At 46.4% G+C, this 16,473-nt stretch overlaps 1 protein-coding gene across 3 annotated transcripts in view; it reads left to right on the forward strand.

Annotated features, from left to right (window-relative positions):
* The first annotated feature begins 14,065 nt into the window (after window positions 1-14,065).
* The window catches only part of CABP1 (calcium binding protein 1), a 28,195-nt gene continuing 25,787 nt past the window's right edge, over window positions 14,066-16,473 (forward strand). The window contains exon 1 of one of the 3 annotated variants that reach the window (XM_090152657.1): window positions 14,066-14,818. In XM_090152657.1, coding sequence (XP_090008783.1) covers window positions 14,207-14,818 — 612 coding nt within the window. In that variant the 5' untranslated portion in view covers window positions 14,066-14,206. The remainder of the gene's footprint in view (window positions 14,819-16,473) is intronic. The other 2 variants (XM_090152658.1, XM_090152659.1) reach the window with 2 other exon arrangements.

The following is a 16,473-nucleotide window of genomic DNA, read 5'->3' on the forward strand; positions in this document are numbered from 1 at the left end:
CCTCCCATTGTTAGGCTAGATTCTCCATCTAGGTGCGCTGGCCATATATCTGAAAGAGCCTGAAATTGTATCTTTGCAAATGAGTAAAGAATTTGCTTTCTTATGTACTGATATCTCTGTATGTCCTTTGTCTTGGCTGCTGTATCTGTGTTCAAGTGGTAAGTCAACAGGACTACAGTTATGGCTAAAATTACTGTATTAAAATTCAAATACCATCAAAGAGTTAATTTTCTCAATTGATAAATAAATTTATTAGCTAGATTATTAGTTAGAAAAAAATCCTAGAGTGTTAAAAAAAACCAAAAACTCATGAAATGCCAGGAGTTCACCTATTCTATCCCTTTCCCATCACTAAAGGATGATAGGAATTTGAGATAGATAGCAAGGGACTGACCTTTGTAATTTTCTTTCTTAGCCATCACACACACAGGAGCTGGGGACAGCACTCAGGTACATCCCAGATACACCCTTGAGACACAATTAGGCTGCACTTACACTATGTTTGTAAAGCTTGGATTCAACAGAAAGGCTTAGGAATACAGTGATCAATAGCAATGTGGGTAGATCTTTTCTAACTGGAAAATTTAGAGATAAGAGAAGAGGTGGTGAGCCTGTCTCTACTGCATGGTGAGAAGCAAGAGCATAAAGATCTTCAGCTTTTATTCACTGGTACAAGGCAAGAGAAAATAGGTGTTCTTTGTATCTGAGGAGATAAAAATGAAGAAAGGAAAGAGAGGATAGAGGTGATAACAGAAATGAGAATTGCCTTTTCTGGGTGCCAGCCACTGGTAAATAACTTTCTAGCTGCTGAGAAGAAAGGTAGAAACAGGACAGAGAAGTTTTCAAGATTTCAGTTCCTTTGTGCAGTGAGTCCCTCTGAAGTAATATCTTTGAAGATAAAATACTCCAGGACAATGTTAGTATAGGAATGAAGCTGCACACGTGCAGTACTGACTTTGTCAGTACAAAATCATTAATGAAATGTACTTTGTGGATTTGATGGTGAATTAAAAACTGGAGGGAAAATGAGAAGTCAAGTAATGTAAAAATGTGTCATCATCTTCCTCCACTGAGACAACACTGTATCACCTCTGCCAGTAGCAAAATATCTGCCAGCCTTTGTCAGCATTTTACATCACTGCATGACTGAAAGCATATAATATTCCCTCTGCTGCCGTGCAGCACGGCACCAGGGAACACTTGCAGAAGTACAGTGACCATATAACTGTGGAATATTGCTCTTGTCCATACTGCTGAATGCTGAGAAGCCAAGGGAACTGAAACATATTGCTCTGTTTGTTCCATTTGTCTGACTCCTTATCAGCCTTACCAGTTTTCAGTTCTAATGATAGCTATTTGTAAATTTTCTATTTCAAGATTTTACTTGCAAAGTTTTGGCTTCAGCTGATACTGGAAGGTGACAGAGCACTGGAGCAAGCTTCACAGAGAGGCTGTGGAGTCTTCTCCTCTGGAGATATTCAAAACCCACCTGGATGCTCTCCTGTGTCATCTATTGTAAGGAACACACTTTAGCAGAGCTGTTGGACTAGGTGATCTCAAGGTCCCTTCCAACCCCTGTAATTCTGTGATTCTCTGGGCTGTATGATGTTCTTGCTTGCTGTCCTGTTTGTTGACACTGTTGTCCAGAGTTTGCTTCCTCACACATTGGATTGGGTGATCCATAGGTCACATTAATCTTAGCATATGGAAAACATATCAGAATCATTTAGATCACATTATCTTAAATTCTCCATTTGAGTGAAATGTAGCATCAGATTTCTTTGCTTCCTATCTCCATATTTTGCTCTTTTGTAACAGTAATAAACTTCCAGACTCTGTCTGTGTTCTCCTTTGGTATCACCTTTGTATTGTCTTCACTCCCTAATATTCTTTTTCTTCCTTTTAACCCAGTTGGTTTGGATTATTTGCCCCTGTAGTGAACACTCACTCTCAAATGTTCTGTTAATTGCAGCAAGTTTGTTATATTACAGATACCTGTTTATCTTGGCTAGAACTTGTGTGTTACTTACTTGAATAGATGTATATACTAAGTTCATGAAACACCCATCTTTAATGCCTTAGGCTTGAGAAAAGACATGTTTCAGTAGAACTCCATTTGTCTCCAATTAAAGCTCACATGAGCAAAGCAAATAATTGCTAGAATCCCTTTACTCTGTGCACCTGGATTTCTCTCATGGTGGAATAATCCAATCTAATGCTCACTTTGCTTGTTAAAATTCCCATATTCTTTTCTCTTAGGAGTAAAAAGAAAAAGAGTGTTCCTAGTAGCAAAGTTAGGTATGTCAGATCATATGCTGGTCAGATGTCCATTTGCTGGGCGGATGCTGACTAACCTTGGTAGGGAGTATTTTTTTGCAAGTAGAGTGAAACATTCGAATACATGCTCAGTCATTTCCATGACAAACCAATTAGCAGGTTAGAAGATCACACTGGGGTGGCAGGGATAGCAGGATGAACGGAGGTGGCTGAAGTGCTGGTGTCGGTTTCTAGGTGCTATTGATGGTTCTTACACCATTCTTACTCACAAAGTGATGTGTCTTTTGGGCGCTTATGAGTAATGAGCAGAGCTAGTTTGTCTAGTGTCCCTGTCCCCCAAGGCCACTGCCCTTTGAGAGAGAACAGTGTGTACCAGTGCTTTTGGCAGCCATGCTCCCACCCTGGTGCAGTCGGTCTGGGGGGGCACGGAGCAGCAGATGACTCATTCCACCTCAGTGGCTCCTTGAGGAGCTGCAGGGAGAGGCTATTTATAACCAGACCTTTCAGGTTCAGTGCAGCAGCATCTTCTGCAGGAGGAGGGGGCAGAAATGGGGATGGCAGGTAAGACTTATCCGATACAAATGAATCTCCGCCCCACTGTTGTCCCTAGAGCTGTGTGGCCAGTGGTGACTTCAGCCAGCCCTTTTCCCCAGGCCTTTTGCTCAGCTGTCTGGATGCTCTGGCCCCAGTGTAAGATTCTGCTGATAACTTTTCAACTCCTCAGAGAGCAGAGAGACAACTGTGAATATCATCAACGTGAACAAAATATGGAGTCTTCCTATTGTAGCTACTAAAGCAGCTGTTACTGATTCATTCTGACCCATGACCACAGCATTGTCACTTTATCTTTTCTTTGTCCCTGTACATGTTTGTCCCAGGCTTACCAATAAGACAAGCTCTTTTCATGGGTGTTTTCAAACAGTCTTTATGCTGCCAGCAAATCTCATTTAAGCCTCCTGAGGTTTCTCTTGTATATACAAGCTAACACTGTAATTTATAAAACTGTAGCTGTTTTTCTGATCTTACCATGGACTCATTTCATCTCTAGGTGTTTCTATGACTCCATATGCGAAACAGAGATAATGATACCCCCTGGGTTAAGCACAGTGTGATCTGCAGCTATGAAACACCACCTAAGTGGTAATGTTATTACCAGAGATTTGCAGAACAAGAGGAAAGCATGCTACACAACAGAAGAGGACAGCATGTGTAAAAGAAAATATTTACTATGAGCACCTCGATACCTCTTTGTATCTAGGTAACTGTGGTCTTTATCTTGATGCATATTAGCATACATCAAAATTATTGAATATTATGTTAGACTGAGCTTCTTGAAGTTGTCTGTTCTCTTAACTGGCTTTTGAATTCCAAAGGGATCCTGCTGCATGCATGCTTACCTTGTTCTTATTCTATATCTGCTCTGTTTTTAAACCAGTTTGTGTCTGGACCTGAACAGTAGTTAGGAAGCTTCCTGCTCCTGTTATTCTGCAGGCTTTCACCTATAGCTCAAGCACTTTGTATTTGGCTCTTCATCCTCTCCTTTTTTCTTTCTACCTCTTTTTTCCCTCTCCTTCTCCACTAAGTAGATAATTGATTTCACAGTACACAACCACAGTACAGTTTGATGACTATAAATTTCTCAGCATCTCATTAATGCGATTTAGTAGATCTGTAGGTTTCCTTGGTGTTTTCACTTTTGGCTGTCCTGCATCACTGAGCTACAGACCCAGGGGCACATTGGCCTTTTCTACAGTGGGTTGTATTTATTATCTTCGTACAGAAGCTGTACTATAAATAATTCTTGCCTTCGGTTTTCACAGCCAACTCAAGGGGAGTTCTACCCTGCATAAAACCAAACAGTGCTGTAACAGTCACTTCTTTCTCAAAGCCCAGCTATAAGACTGTAAGGACTTGTGGATGTGAGATGTACCCTGTATGCTTCAGCACGTAATCTGGGCTGGAGGTGACCTCTGCAGGGTGACCTCAAGTCTCCCTCAGTGCTGCCTTATTTTTCTGTATCTGTTTCATTTTGAAAACAGCAGACTTCTGGTTCTTGTGGTTGCAAATAAGCCTCTGAGGCCTCAAAAAAAAATATATATAGCTGGTGCTGAGGTGTTTGTAGTAGTCTTGAGAGAACAAGATCATTTTTCAGGGGCTTGAAGTTCATTTTTTGAGTAATAAGCTAAGATGTGTAGTGATTATAATTGTAATGACAACTATGCTACTTGTCTCTTTCTTCAAAAACTGTACAGAGTAGATAAAATGGTTCTTAGGGTTCTTGGTTTATCCCTTCAGCAGCTGCCTTGGCTTTCCTTTGGTGCCTTAGGCCCTGGCAAGCTCTCATTACGCCATGTGAAGCACCATTGGTACCTCTGAGTGTCTCACCACAGCCTCTCATGGAGCTCCTGGTGCTCAGAGCAGACCTGTGGAAGGAGATCCCAAGATTGGGCCTGTGGCTGAAGAGCACCCAGGGAGAGGTGCAAAGGTTTGGCTCCACAAACCCAGAAAGGGCCAGGAAGAGGAACCAACAGTCTGTGTACATGTCAGAGACTGAAAGGGATTTACCTCCCTGCATTTCCAATTGCTTGTTTTCTATCTGGGGAAAATCCCTTTTGACAGCCCAGGCGGTGAGCTTCTAATTCCTGTCTCCAGCTCATTTTTCACTTCAATCCCTCAGCGAACGGATTTTAATGCTTGATGGATTCAAACAAAATTATTTCTGTTCCTGTAGCTTTGCAAAAGCCTCTAGGGTGTGTGTGTGTGCACAGGGGAGGAGGGATGGGGCTTGTTTTCGTTACACTCCAATAAGCTTCCTCTCCAAGGGAAATGTATTTCATTTATTCATTTAGGGCTATCTTTCTGGTGATTCCTCCCATTGCTGTCCTTCTGGCCCCTCAGTCACAGGAGGGCCTGTAAAAGATTGGCTGTTCCAAAGGGGTGCAGTGTTCCAGATCAATGTTTCTGCTGCAAATAGGGATTCAAATAATAGGACCAGAGCATGCTTCCAGGAGTAGCCTGGGGCAGGAGGAATAACTGTGGGAAAACTTTCATCTTCCTCAGCTCTAGCTGGGAGTGAGGCAGCTCCGCAGGCTCAGAGATGGGGTCAGTGACTGATGTGGTATCCAGGTAATCATTGGTCCTTAACATAGACATATTGTTTGAACATGTCTATAATGTTGCTGTTGTAATGTATTGCTTTTATTACAATTTTGAGCCTCTCTTACCAGCAGAAATCACTGCAGGGAACTCTGCGAGGGCTCTGCTTGCATAATACTCAGTAGTCAGTCAGAACTGCCTGCTGCTTCTGCTGGGCATCTTTCATGGAATTCCTGCATCTGAGAATCTGTGTACTTAAGTGCTCTCACTATGCTATCCAAGACAAATCATCACCACAGTAAAAATTAACAAAGCAATAATTCTATTATGTATGGCTGTAATCAATACTCATGATTAGCGTGCTGAAGATCTTCATTATGTTCTGAAGGATTGCAGTGTTGCGTGAACTTGACAATGTCTCTCAGCATATACAGCCACTGCTGTGTGGTGTGCTAAGCCATTTAGTGAGACCATGTCTCCACTAGGTTGTTTCAATTTATAGCTGCTACCAAGATATCACTTGCTCAGGAAAGAAAAAAATGTAGTTCCTGGAGATGGAAATGTATTGTGTGTTCTTCATGGCACGCTGTCTTCTAGGACAGTCTCACATATCCACAGATTCCTGTGAACACTTGTTTGGAGCTACTGATTTTCATCATAAATGCATACTGTGTCAGTCTCATAAAGCTCGTGGATACTGCTGTTGCTTGTGGGTTTGTTCTGTTTTGTGTATCTCTTCCTATTTTTATGCAATCCCTGCTCCACAAACTTCAACTGTTTTCAGTGTAGTCACTCTAAGTCTCATTTTTTTCTGTTAAATCCGTTGCTTACAGGTGAGATGCCCTGTTTTGTTAGTGTGATCTTCTAATTATTATTAGCTTACCCTACAAATACCCCAACTCACATGTAAAGCATATCTTGAATTTTTAGTTGTAAATTCAGGAATTATTTACTTAATCTAGCTAACACATTAATTGTGTTTTTAATTGTATGTTTATTTTAATCTTGTCAATGACCTCCAAGCCTTTGAATCAAAGATAGTAAATTGAAATACATGACACCAATTTTAGCAGCAGTGTTTATCCATAACTTATAGCTATTATTTTAACACTGGTTTCCACTGTGTTGTTGGAATGAGGATAATGGAGACTCGAAGTTACCTATAATGACAGAATGCAGTGTCAGTACCACTGGGAAAGTATCACATCACATTTCACTCGCCTCTTTTACTCCGTTGGTGACTCTGAAACCAGTATCTCTTTCCTGTGTTGGCTGGCATCTTTCAGCTGGAAAATCCTTATCAAGCCTTTCTTTACATTTCCTACAGTACTGACCTTTGCTTGCACGCTGTCAGTTGCTCAGGTCTGCCATTCGGTGTGCCTTTGGCACTGCAAACAATGGTTTTAGCCACTATCCTTGGATGCTTTCCAGTCTCCTATTTACTCATACATCTAGTCCCTATAATCCATTAATGGTGAAAGGCTTATCAGTGTAATCTCTGAATTTTACCTTAATACCCTTTGCCTTCTGATTGTTGTTTTTTTTTAATTGTATATCAGACTGTTTCTAACATCACACTCACTTGTGTGTCATTGTCCAACTTCATAAATGTCTCACTTCCTCTCAGGCTGGTAGAATGTTCATTTATTATTGCAGCACTGAAGTTTTTTTCCTATGAACGGTTTACCTGAAGTCACAACACAATGATTTTGTCTGTGTTGTACGAGCTGCTGCTTGCAAATTTATGACACTTCCTGCATCTATATGCCAAGCATCTTCTTGTTCTATGCTGGTTGTTGTAGTGTGTGTTTGAGTCTATGGGATTTTATCCTTGTGCTTAATATGCTCTATTCTTTGTACTGAATATGATCTATTTCTTGGTATATTTTGTGTTTTCATTGTGTTTGGATCTACCCTATGCTTAATTCTGGCAATGGATGATTGCCATAGGTTGCTTCTTTGGCCTTTTATCAGGGAAAAAATTTGAATTTTCAGCACAAATCTCAAGGCCCCTTAAGTAATCTTTGAGAAGGTAAGAATCAGTCTCACACATACACCTGTTTGGTTTTATATTACTTTTTTACATTCATCTAAAAACATTCTGCACTTCATTTTTCCAAGAAGTGCTCTGTCTCATAATGTAAACAGATATTTAAGGGGTTTTCACAGTCAGAGTTGACTGGAATGTCTTAAGTATTTCAATTGTCTCAAAATGATCAAAATTGAGCATAATGAAAACATAAAGCTTCCTTCTGATTTGTCTTCCTTTTTTCTAACATATGTGGCTTTCAGATAAACATGGATTTCTAGCATTTACACATACGATTTAATATTTTCCCAGTTGCATTCTGCATTTCCAGACTTTCAGCTCTTCTGGGCATCCTCATGGCTTTTTTCCATTCAAACACTCTTTGGCATCTTTTTACTTCTAATATCATATGACATTCCTTAATCCCTCTGCACCCAAAATACTTTAAAAGTTATTCCTTACTAATGAGACTTTTCCTGCTGTCTCTCCTTAACAGAACAAAGGTTTTGCTGTGTCTAGTTTTCTGAGTCTGGGCAACTGAATCACCTGAAATTATGCTTGTGATGGCTGTGGCCTGAGAGAGACCACGCTCCAGACAGTAAAAGGTATACTCAGTTTTTCCTAAACTACTTTTCCTCAAAAGTAAGAAGAATATTCAACCTACAGTCAATTTTATTTGCTTGATTACCATATATTACAGAGTGATATGTCTGTAGGACAGATTGAAAGCTGGCAGGTAATGATTCCTGTGAGAGCTGCAGGGAAGTGGCCTGGGCTCATAGCAGAAATAGGCCTTAGAACAGCCTGGAAGAGAAAAACACACAGTCAATTCTCCAGAAAATAAAACTAGTAAAACACAGTTTATTTAAACAGCATTTAGAGCTTTGCTGTTACTTCTTGGCCAGTGCTCAAGTAGTAGCAGCTGAGCAACAAATACCTTGTGTGTAAATTCAGTTCTTGCTTTTCTGAGGAAAGCCAGTGCAGCTGCATAGGTGTAAACGAGCAGATGCTTTTCCATGTTTGCAGAGACACCTGCTGTCAGTGTGCACATTGCTAGCAAGAGAAGCTCCAGGCTCCTCTCCTTGTTTCATGTCTTTTGCTGCTCTGGACTGCAATCTGTAGAAGTTGTAGTTGCTATTATTATTATTACTATTAATGATACTGCAGATCTTCTCTCCTCCCTCCAAGAAGCTGTTTCTGCCAGATCCTTTTCTGCTGCATTTGATCACAGCCAAGAAGATGGCTTTGACGTTGTATGCATTCCTGCAGCTCTCTGCAAAGTCCTAATCCTTCTAATAGCTGGAGGTTTTCAGTTTGCCTTTTATTAATATTCCGTCTTAATTGTAAAGCACTTCAGTGATATCCAGAAGCCTGTCTTATGTAACAGCTTTATCCATACTTGAGTCCCTCAGAGCTGGAGTGTCGAGAAAAGACTCTGTTTGATCTGCATAGTCTGTCGTTAGTCCTCATGACTTTAATGCACAAAGCCATTAGAAATGAACAATACATTTCAAATATTTTTAAATATTTGACTTTACTAGAAAGAGTATGACTTGCTGTCATGTACAGTTCTGAGTGATGTAGTTAGAAAAGTCTCTGTAAAGTCTTCTAGGAGACTTATTATGCCACTCTAGGGGAGCTGGAAAGTGGAAGAAGCTATAGATATGGAGATAATTAAGATGTTTTAAAAATCACCATTATTAATCAAATTCTACTATGCATTAGGGTGCTTTTTTGAGCCAGGTTAATAGATAGGAGAACCTAAAAACTGGGAACTTTCTGTGGATATCCCAGACAGTCCCTCCTCACTCAATCTAATTATTTAAGCTATTAATAAGGAAGCTTTTTATTCTTTAAATTATAAAAATTAAATGATCTCAGTTAGAAAAAAGTAGCAAAGGCTCTTTATCTGATGACTAGGGATCCATGCAACACAGCTGAGGTGCCCACCTGTCCATGGTAAGCAGCTGTAATCTTGTGGTCCAGGTCCTACTTCAGAAAGAGGTCATTGCCTTCCATCTCTCATTTACTGTGACTGTAAAACAGCTGCATAGGTTCATGGAGAGGTTTGCACTTACCTAGGAGAGCTCAGATCATCTGCAAGTGGAAAAATAATTACTCCTTGAGTATTCCTTTGCTGTTTACTCTTTGGCTCACTGTCATTTTTGCCTTAAGACCATCAGAGAGAAGCACTGCTGTCACTGCTGAAACCACATCAATCTTGCTTCAGTGGTTTTCAAGAGTATTTCCTTCTAGAACTTGCATCCAGACCTCCACCTGACTGGGCTTCCTGCCTGCCTTGTGCTTTACTTCCACTTGCACAGCAGTACTTCTACGTGGATGTGACTGTGAAGAGCTGATCATAGTTTGGCAGTGGAGATTTCTGACATGAAAGTGAGGACATTGGCCAACTGTGGGCACATAAAACTGCAAAGCTAAGCCAGCTAAACAAGCTTAATTGATTGTGTTGCTAGCTGTGTGAACTGGGAGACTGTGAGACTCAAAAGTGGCATGAGGGAAGCAAGTAGGGTAAGAAGTAATGCCAAGAAAAGAGTATTCATTTTTAGCAAGCCTGAAACAGAGAAGGCCCAATCACTTCTTTGGGTTCTGGCCATACCTGCTCACATAGGAAGCTCACTTGAATTTGGCCTGTTGAGCAGCAGAGTGTCCATTGTATCTTCACAGAATCACAGAATTGCCAGGGTTGGAAGGGACCTCAAGGATCATGAATCTCCAACCCCCCTGCCACATGCAGGGCCACCAACCTTCCCACCTAATGCTAGACCAGGCTGCCCAGGGCCCCATCCAACCTGGCCTTGAACACCTCCAGGGAAGGGGCATCCACAACCTCTCTGGGCAGCTGTTCCAGCACCTCACCACTCTCTCTGTAAAGAACTTCTCCCTGATGTCCAACCTAAATCTCCCCTCCCTCAACTTAAAACCATTTCCCCTCGTCCTGCAGTTATCAACCCTTTCAAAGAGTTGATTCCCCTCCTGTCTGTAGGCTCCCTTTAGGTACTGAAGGCTGCAATGAGGTCACCCTGCAGCCTTCTTTTCTCCAGGCTGAACAAGCCCAGCTCCCTCAGCCTGTCCTCATAGGGGAGGTGCTCCAGTCCCCTGATCTTTTTCCATGTTATGTCATTTAGAAGGCAAGGAATGGGTTGGGGCATCACCTCTGTGCGCACGGTGCTCTCCAGCTCTGATGGCCGAGCTGTAGTCACACTGATCCATGGCCTCATGGAGCACTGGAGTGCAAAGGTCTCTTGCTTCCTTCTGGAAACCTTCCCCTCCCCCGCAGTGATGCTAGCTGTAACCTGTTCTGCCCACTGCAGGCTCAGGTAGGCACAGCCCAGTCCTGTCTCTGGTGAGCCCTTTGTTTTCATGCTGTAATGTGTAGTGAGCTTCACTTTTATTCCTGCCCATTCTCTCACCTCTGTTATCTTGCTCCCCTTCCTCTTCCTTCCAGTAGTTCTTCCCGTCTTCTTGGGGACTGTTCTTTTGTTCCATCCTCCTTTCCCATTCCTGTAGCTTTATTACAGGATCACACTTCAGCTTTTCCTCCTTCAAAACTATCTGACTGCAGAAAGCGACCTTGGGTCCATCTGCTCCTCTCTTCCTGACAATCACAAAGAGAAGTTCTCTGCTTGCAATCAAAATGCAAGTCACTGGGGTGGATTTGAACACAGAGATTACAGCCAGAACCATAATGCCTTTGTAATGCTGTCGGGATTATTCCTCTCCCATGGAGTAAACACTGAAGAGCAATACCAAGTCTTCAAGCAAACAGAATCTCCAGCTGTCAGTGCTTCTGCTTCCTCTGGAGGCAGACACATGCCTGTCCAAACACAATATGCTGGAAGACTGATAGTTGGCATCTTTGGCTATTGAGACATGCCATGTTTCTGGAACCTTTTATAAGTGATGGAAAGATAATAAATGGGGAGGTAGGCCATAAATCCAGGCTGTCCAGTTCACTGTCTCTCACAGGACAAGTTCCTGGTTAGTGTCCTGAATCTCAGTTTAGATTTTACAGTTCTTTGGCAGATTTTTTGTGTGATATCACATTTACCTCAGACAATGATGTTCTTGCTAATGCAGCTGTCAGAAACAAAGACTAAAAAAACAGGCAGGAATCAGAGGCAGTCCCCCTGCTCACCCCAGGAATCCCAGCTTTGGGCTGGGCTGCAGCTCCCTCTGCCTCAGCCTCTGGCTGGATTGCACTGTTCTGACTTAGATTCATCTCTGCCAGCAGCGAGCGTGCACATTACATAATGTAATCTTTGTGTCTTGAGGATTCAGGCCTGTCCTCTTTTGTGCTGCCAGATGGAGGAGAAGCCATGTGCTCTCTGGAGAGATGTCCCTGTGTGTCTCGCTGCTCAGCCGCGCTGGAATTACGTGTTTATCTCTGCAATGGGCTACTGCTGTTCCCTGGCATTTGGCTCCAGGGTAGCTGGCTTTTTAGAATGTAGTAGATGTTGTACAGCCACTGCATCCCAAAATTAATTTGTCTAGAAAAGGACATACGCAAAGAAACTCAGAAATGGATTAGTGAGGAGGATGTGCTCCAGATTCTCTGAATGGCTGGGGCTGTTTCCCAGCTGAAGCCCAAATGCGGGGCTCAGGGACAACCAGGTTTCTAGCTGCTGTTCATACTGTCTCATTTCATAGTTGTTTCAGCTGCTGCCATTTCTCTGTTGCTCTGTTCTGTAACATGGCCCTTGCCTGCATTGTTCCTGCCTCTATTAGTCTAGCTGCTCCTTGCCCTGATCCCTGAAGGGCTCTCCAAAGTGATAAATCACACCTGCGCGACTCCCTACTCACTAATGAGACATCTGCTCCAAATTCTGCAGTGCTCAGTTGACTGAGACAAAGAACTAAACCCACCTGTGGACAGTAATATCACTGCAGTCCTCAGGAATAGCTTGAAGGACTCCAAGGAGGGTGAGGGCAGCACTAGTCAGGGCCAGGCAGGATTTACCCATCTGAACTTTCAGACTGCAGCACACTGCCAGCAGACTCCAGAAATGGCAGCTTCCCTGGAGCAGTGTTACAGCCCAGCACAGTGAACTTCCCCAGGACAGGGAGATAGCAAGAAATTCTCATTTCAGCCTCCTGCTGCCTCTGAGCTTCCCAGCAGAAAGACCCCATCAGCTGTCATGATTCCAGCAGTGCAGTTGCTGCAATGAGAGCCAGGGCTCACGTGCAGCCAGCCATGCTGCCTTCGAGCAGTGCTTCTGCACTGGTGATACCAAACAGGAGCGAGCCTCTTCTAGAGATGAAAAAAGAACAATCAGCACTTTGCTTGAAAATTAGGAACTGAAATGATGCTGCATCTATGAATAGGGAATCGCTGCTCAACAAATGTCCTCACTGCAATTCCCATCAGCAGCCCCATTCAACCACCACACCGGCTGCTGCCAGGAGTCTCGGGCAGAGGGACCACCAGCCTCTCTGCCATCCTGAGCATGGACACATGCTTGTGCACAGACTGTGTGCAGCTGCTGCACATCTGGTGCTGACTGTAGGCAGAGCGTGCTGATGCAGGACTGCGGCATAAATTGCTTTCTGTGGTAGCTTTGGCCTTCCCGGTATGCGTAGTTGTGCAGGCACAGCAGCAGGGCTGGAATGGGACCTCAGGCTGCAGAGAAGTTGCGCTTTGATTGTTGCACTGAAGTCTGTGTCGCTGCATAGTAACTGCTGTGCATGTGCCAGAGAGAGCAGAGCTAGCATGAGTAAGCTTATTATGCGATAATCACACCTTCATCTCTCTGGGTACATAAACTGCTGAGGTATCCAAGTCTGGCAGTGAGGCACAATCACTGTCTGAAGATGAGCAAGAAGCAACCGGGTCCTTTCCTCATCAGGAACATATGTCTGATTTGACACCATTAGCCTTTAATGTTTTTAAACAGAACATCATTACTGAACCACCTGTTGCCACTTAATTACCTGCGTCTGATTACAAAGACGTTAAATAACCTGCTTTTTAGGTGCGAGCCCCTCCGTTTGTACATCCTTTCCCGATGCGCCCTAGCGAAACCTCTGCGCTCATTGCAACGGCTGGACAAAAACTTCCCGAGCGCGTTCTGCCGGGGGCTGCTACGAGGGCTCCGAATCCTCCCGGCCACGCCGAGACGAGCGCTGGGCGCTGCCCGTAGCGCCGGCACCTCCCGCAGCCCCGCTCCGGCCGGCAGAGCACCGAGGCAGGGCTCCGGGCCCCTCTCTCCCCGCGCTTCCCGATGGCTGCGGGGCAGCGCCTGCGGGGCTCTCCTCCCGGTGCGGGGTGCCGCGCTCCTCCCCGGGGCGACGGGGGATCCTCCGGGGCCGGGCCTCCGCCGCGCCCCGCGGGACGCCGCCTCCCCGCTCCCGGCCCGCGATGCCGCGGCGATGCTCCGGGGGCGGCGGCGGCGGCGGCTCCCTCCTGCCACGCGCCGGGGGGCTGCGGCCCTGCGGCCCCCTCCCCGCCGGGCCCTGCCCGCCCGCCGCGCTGCGGGAGCGCCGCCCGCCTCCTCCCGCACCCCCTCGGCGGCTCCGCGGCGCCGCTTCGCGCCCGGCCCGAGCCGGCCCCGGCGGGGGGAGGCCCCGGCTCACCTGGCGGCGGCGCGGGGGGAGCCCCGGCGGGGGACGGTGCCCGCCAGCCCCCGCCGGAGCGCCCCTTCCGCGGCCTTTGTCTGCGCTGTCACATGGGCCGCGGTGCGGGATTTAAGCGGGGCTCCGCAGGACATGCCGTGAGCGGCGCGCCGCAGCCCTGCCCGCAGCGGCAGCGCTCCGCCCGGCCGGGGATGCGGCTCTAGCGGCCCCGCGATGAGCGGCTCCTCCATGGCGAAGAGCGAGTCCCGCACTTCGCTGCTGAAGGCGGCGGGGAGCAGGAGGGCGGCGGGCGCCCAGCCCCAACCGCAGCCCCGCGGCGGCCGTGCCCGGGACGGCAGAGGACGAGGCGGGCAGGCGGGCGGGGAGTCGAGCCAGGAGGCGCTCCCCGGGGAGCCCAGTGCCCGCAGGCCGCTCTGCCACCCGGGCGCCCGCGAGGACGGAGCGAGGGGCGCGGGGAAGCTGTCACATGGACGGGGGGAGAGCCAGCCGGAGCCCGCGGAAGGAGGTCCAAGGAGAGGAGGCAGCGGCAAGGAAGCGGCGCGGCCAGCCCGGCACCACCACCATCCCCCGCCGCACGGCAACCACGGTCACCCCCAGGACCAGCAGCAGCTCTCAGACAGGGATGGGGAGGAGGCGGAGGAGGACTTTTTCCTCAGTCACAGGCAGAGGTCCAGCAGAGAGTCCCTGAAGCTCTCAGAGGGCGCCTCGCCTCTGTCCAAATCCAGCAGCAAGTACTCCACCAAGTCCAGCGGCAGCGAGCGGTCGGTGGAAGCGGACCCCCTTTTCCACCAGCTGCACCCCATGCTCAGCTCGGTCTTCGGCCAGGTAAGGGGCGCGAAGCCCCCGCCGCCTCCGCCTTCTCTCCCTCCCTTCCTCCGTCCGTCCCTCCCTCCCCTCCGCGCCCCCGTCCCGCTGCCGGGCACCGACCCCCGGGTTGCAGCCGCGCTGTAAATGCACTGCTTCCTGCCTCAGCGTCCCCGGAGCGGCTGGGGCGCTGCGGAGCGACCCCGGGGAGCCCCGAGTACCGCGCTCCGACCGCTGCGGGGCACGGCCGCGACCCGAGGGCGCTGTCGGTGGTGCTGGCGGGGAGCCGTGCTTCGCCAACCGCCGGGGGAAGAAGTTGCGGCTCTGCCTGGTGAGGGTGAGAGTCGGGGAAGCGATTTTTTTTTTTTTTTTAACATTATTTTTTATTTCTTCCAAAAAGATATTTACTTATTAGATTCTATCTCTCTGGCTCCCCGCCTTGCTTTGCTGTATTTGTTTACATCTCCTTATGGTACATTTCTGTACAATCAGCATATGAATCATTTCTGATGGCAGAAGCTGTCAGGAGAAGGTAGTGGGGAGGATGACAAAAAAAAAAATCCTGACCCAATTCCGAAGCCTTCCCAATCACTATGTTAGGATGGAACAGATGCTTTCGGTGTTTGCGAGCGCTTTCGGTACAAAGCTGTCATTTTTAGCTGCTTCTGGTAGTGGAATTACCCGGCAGGGCTACTACCCTTTAAAAATGAAAAGGCAGAGGGAAACTGGCTTGAAATTTTCTTTTAGAGCCGTTTAGGGATGTTACTGGGAGATGTAATCTCCAGGAAGATTAATGTAACTGCAATCTCCCAGAAGCACAATTCTAGGTATAAGGCAGCAGCCTGGGTGGCAGCTCTGGAAGTGATCGATTAAGCCAGAATTAGGATTTGTGGGTTTCCTTCTCGTTGTTGTGTGTTTTATTTTATTTTATTTATTTATTTATTTCAAAGTGGATTTGGGAGGCTTTTCAGAATGCCCTTTCAAATCAAGATTATGGAGAGAACAAGGAGAATTTTTATGATTTAAGGGAAGGACGTGACACACCTCTCCCTGTTCAGTCTGCTGTCAGGACGTGTTGTCTACTTCTGTTCATCTTGACTTGAGGAAAATCAAACCTCAGCTGTTCTCAGCAGCTCTGCATCCTCACTAACAGTCTGCTGTGTATGAGAGTTACAATTGTGTTTACTCAGAACGAGACAGAGATGTACCAGAAATAGATAAACATTCTGTAGCAGCAATAAGAAGGGCCTCATGAGTGCTGTGGTGCCCAGCTGGGTCACAGCAAATGGTATTGTTTGAAAATCTGTGGGCTCAGAAATCCACAGGCTCAGTGCTGCCTCATAGTTCCGAGGAACGTGAAGATGCATCCGAGAACAGATTTGAAGTCTGAGGAGCTGTCTGTCCCCAGAGTGCCAGGAACACCGACAGACCCAGCTCAGGGCTCCTCCCCACGGTCCTTACCTGAACAGCACCTTTTTGCCTGCATTGCTGCTTGCATTCCAGTGCCAGGAGACACTTCTGAGCACCGTAAACTTAGCAAAATTTAATTCTAGCCTCAAACAATGGAACTTACAGAAAAGAGACAGATTCTAGCTTTTGGTCTTCCACTCACTACATAGCAACAGCGCTGAGAAACAATCACCAACACCTTTATTTGTGAGCATAATATTTATTCC

Source organism: Phasianus colchicus, chromosome 18 (assembly GCF_987193195.1).
Source record: "Phasianus colchicus chromosome 18, bPhaCol1.hap1.1, whole genome shotgun sequence".
Taxonomy (NCBI): Eukaryota; Metazoa; Chordata; class Aves; order Galliformes; family Phasianidae; genus Phasianus; species Phasianus colchicus.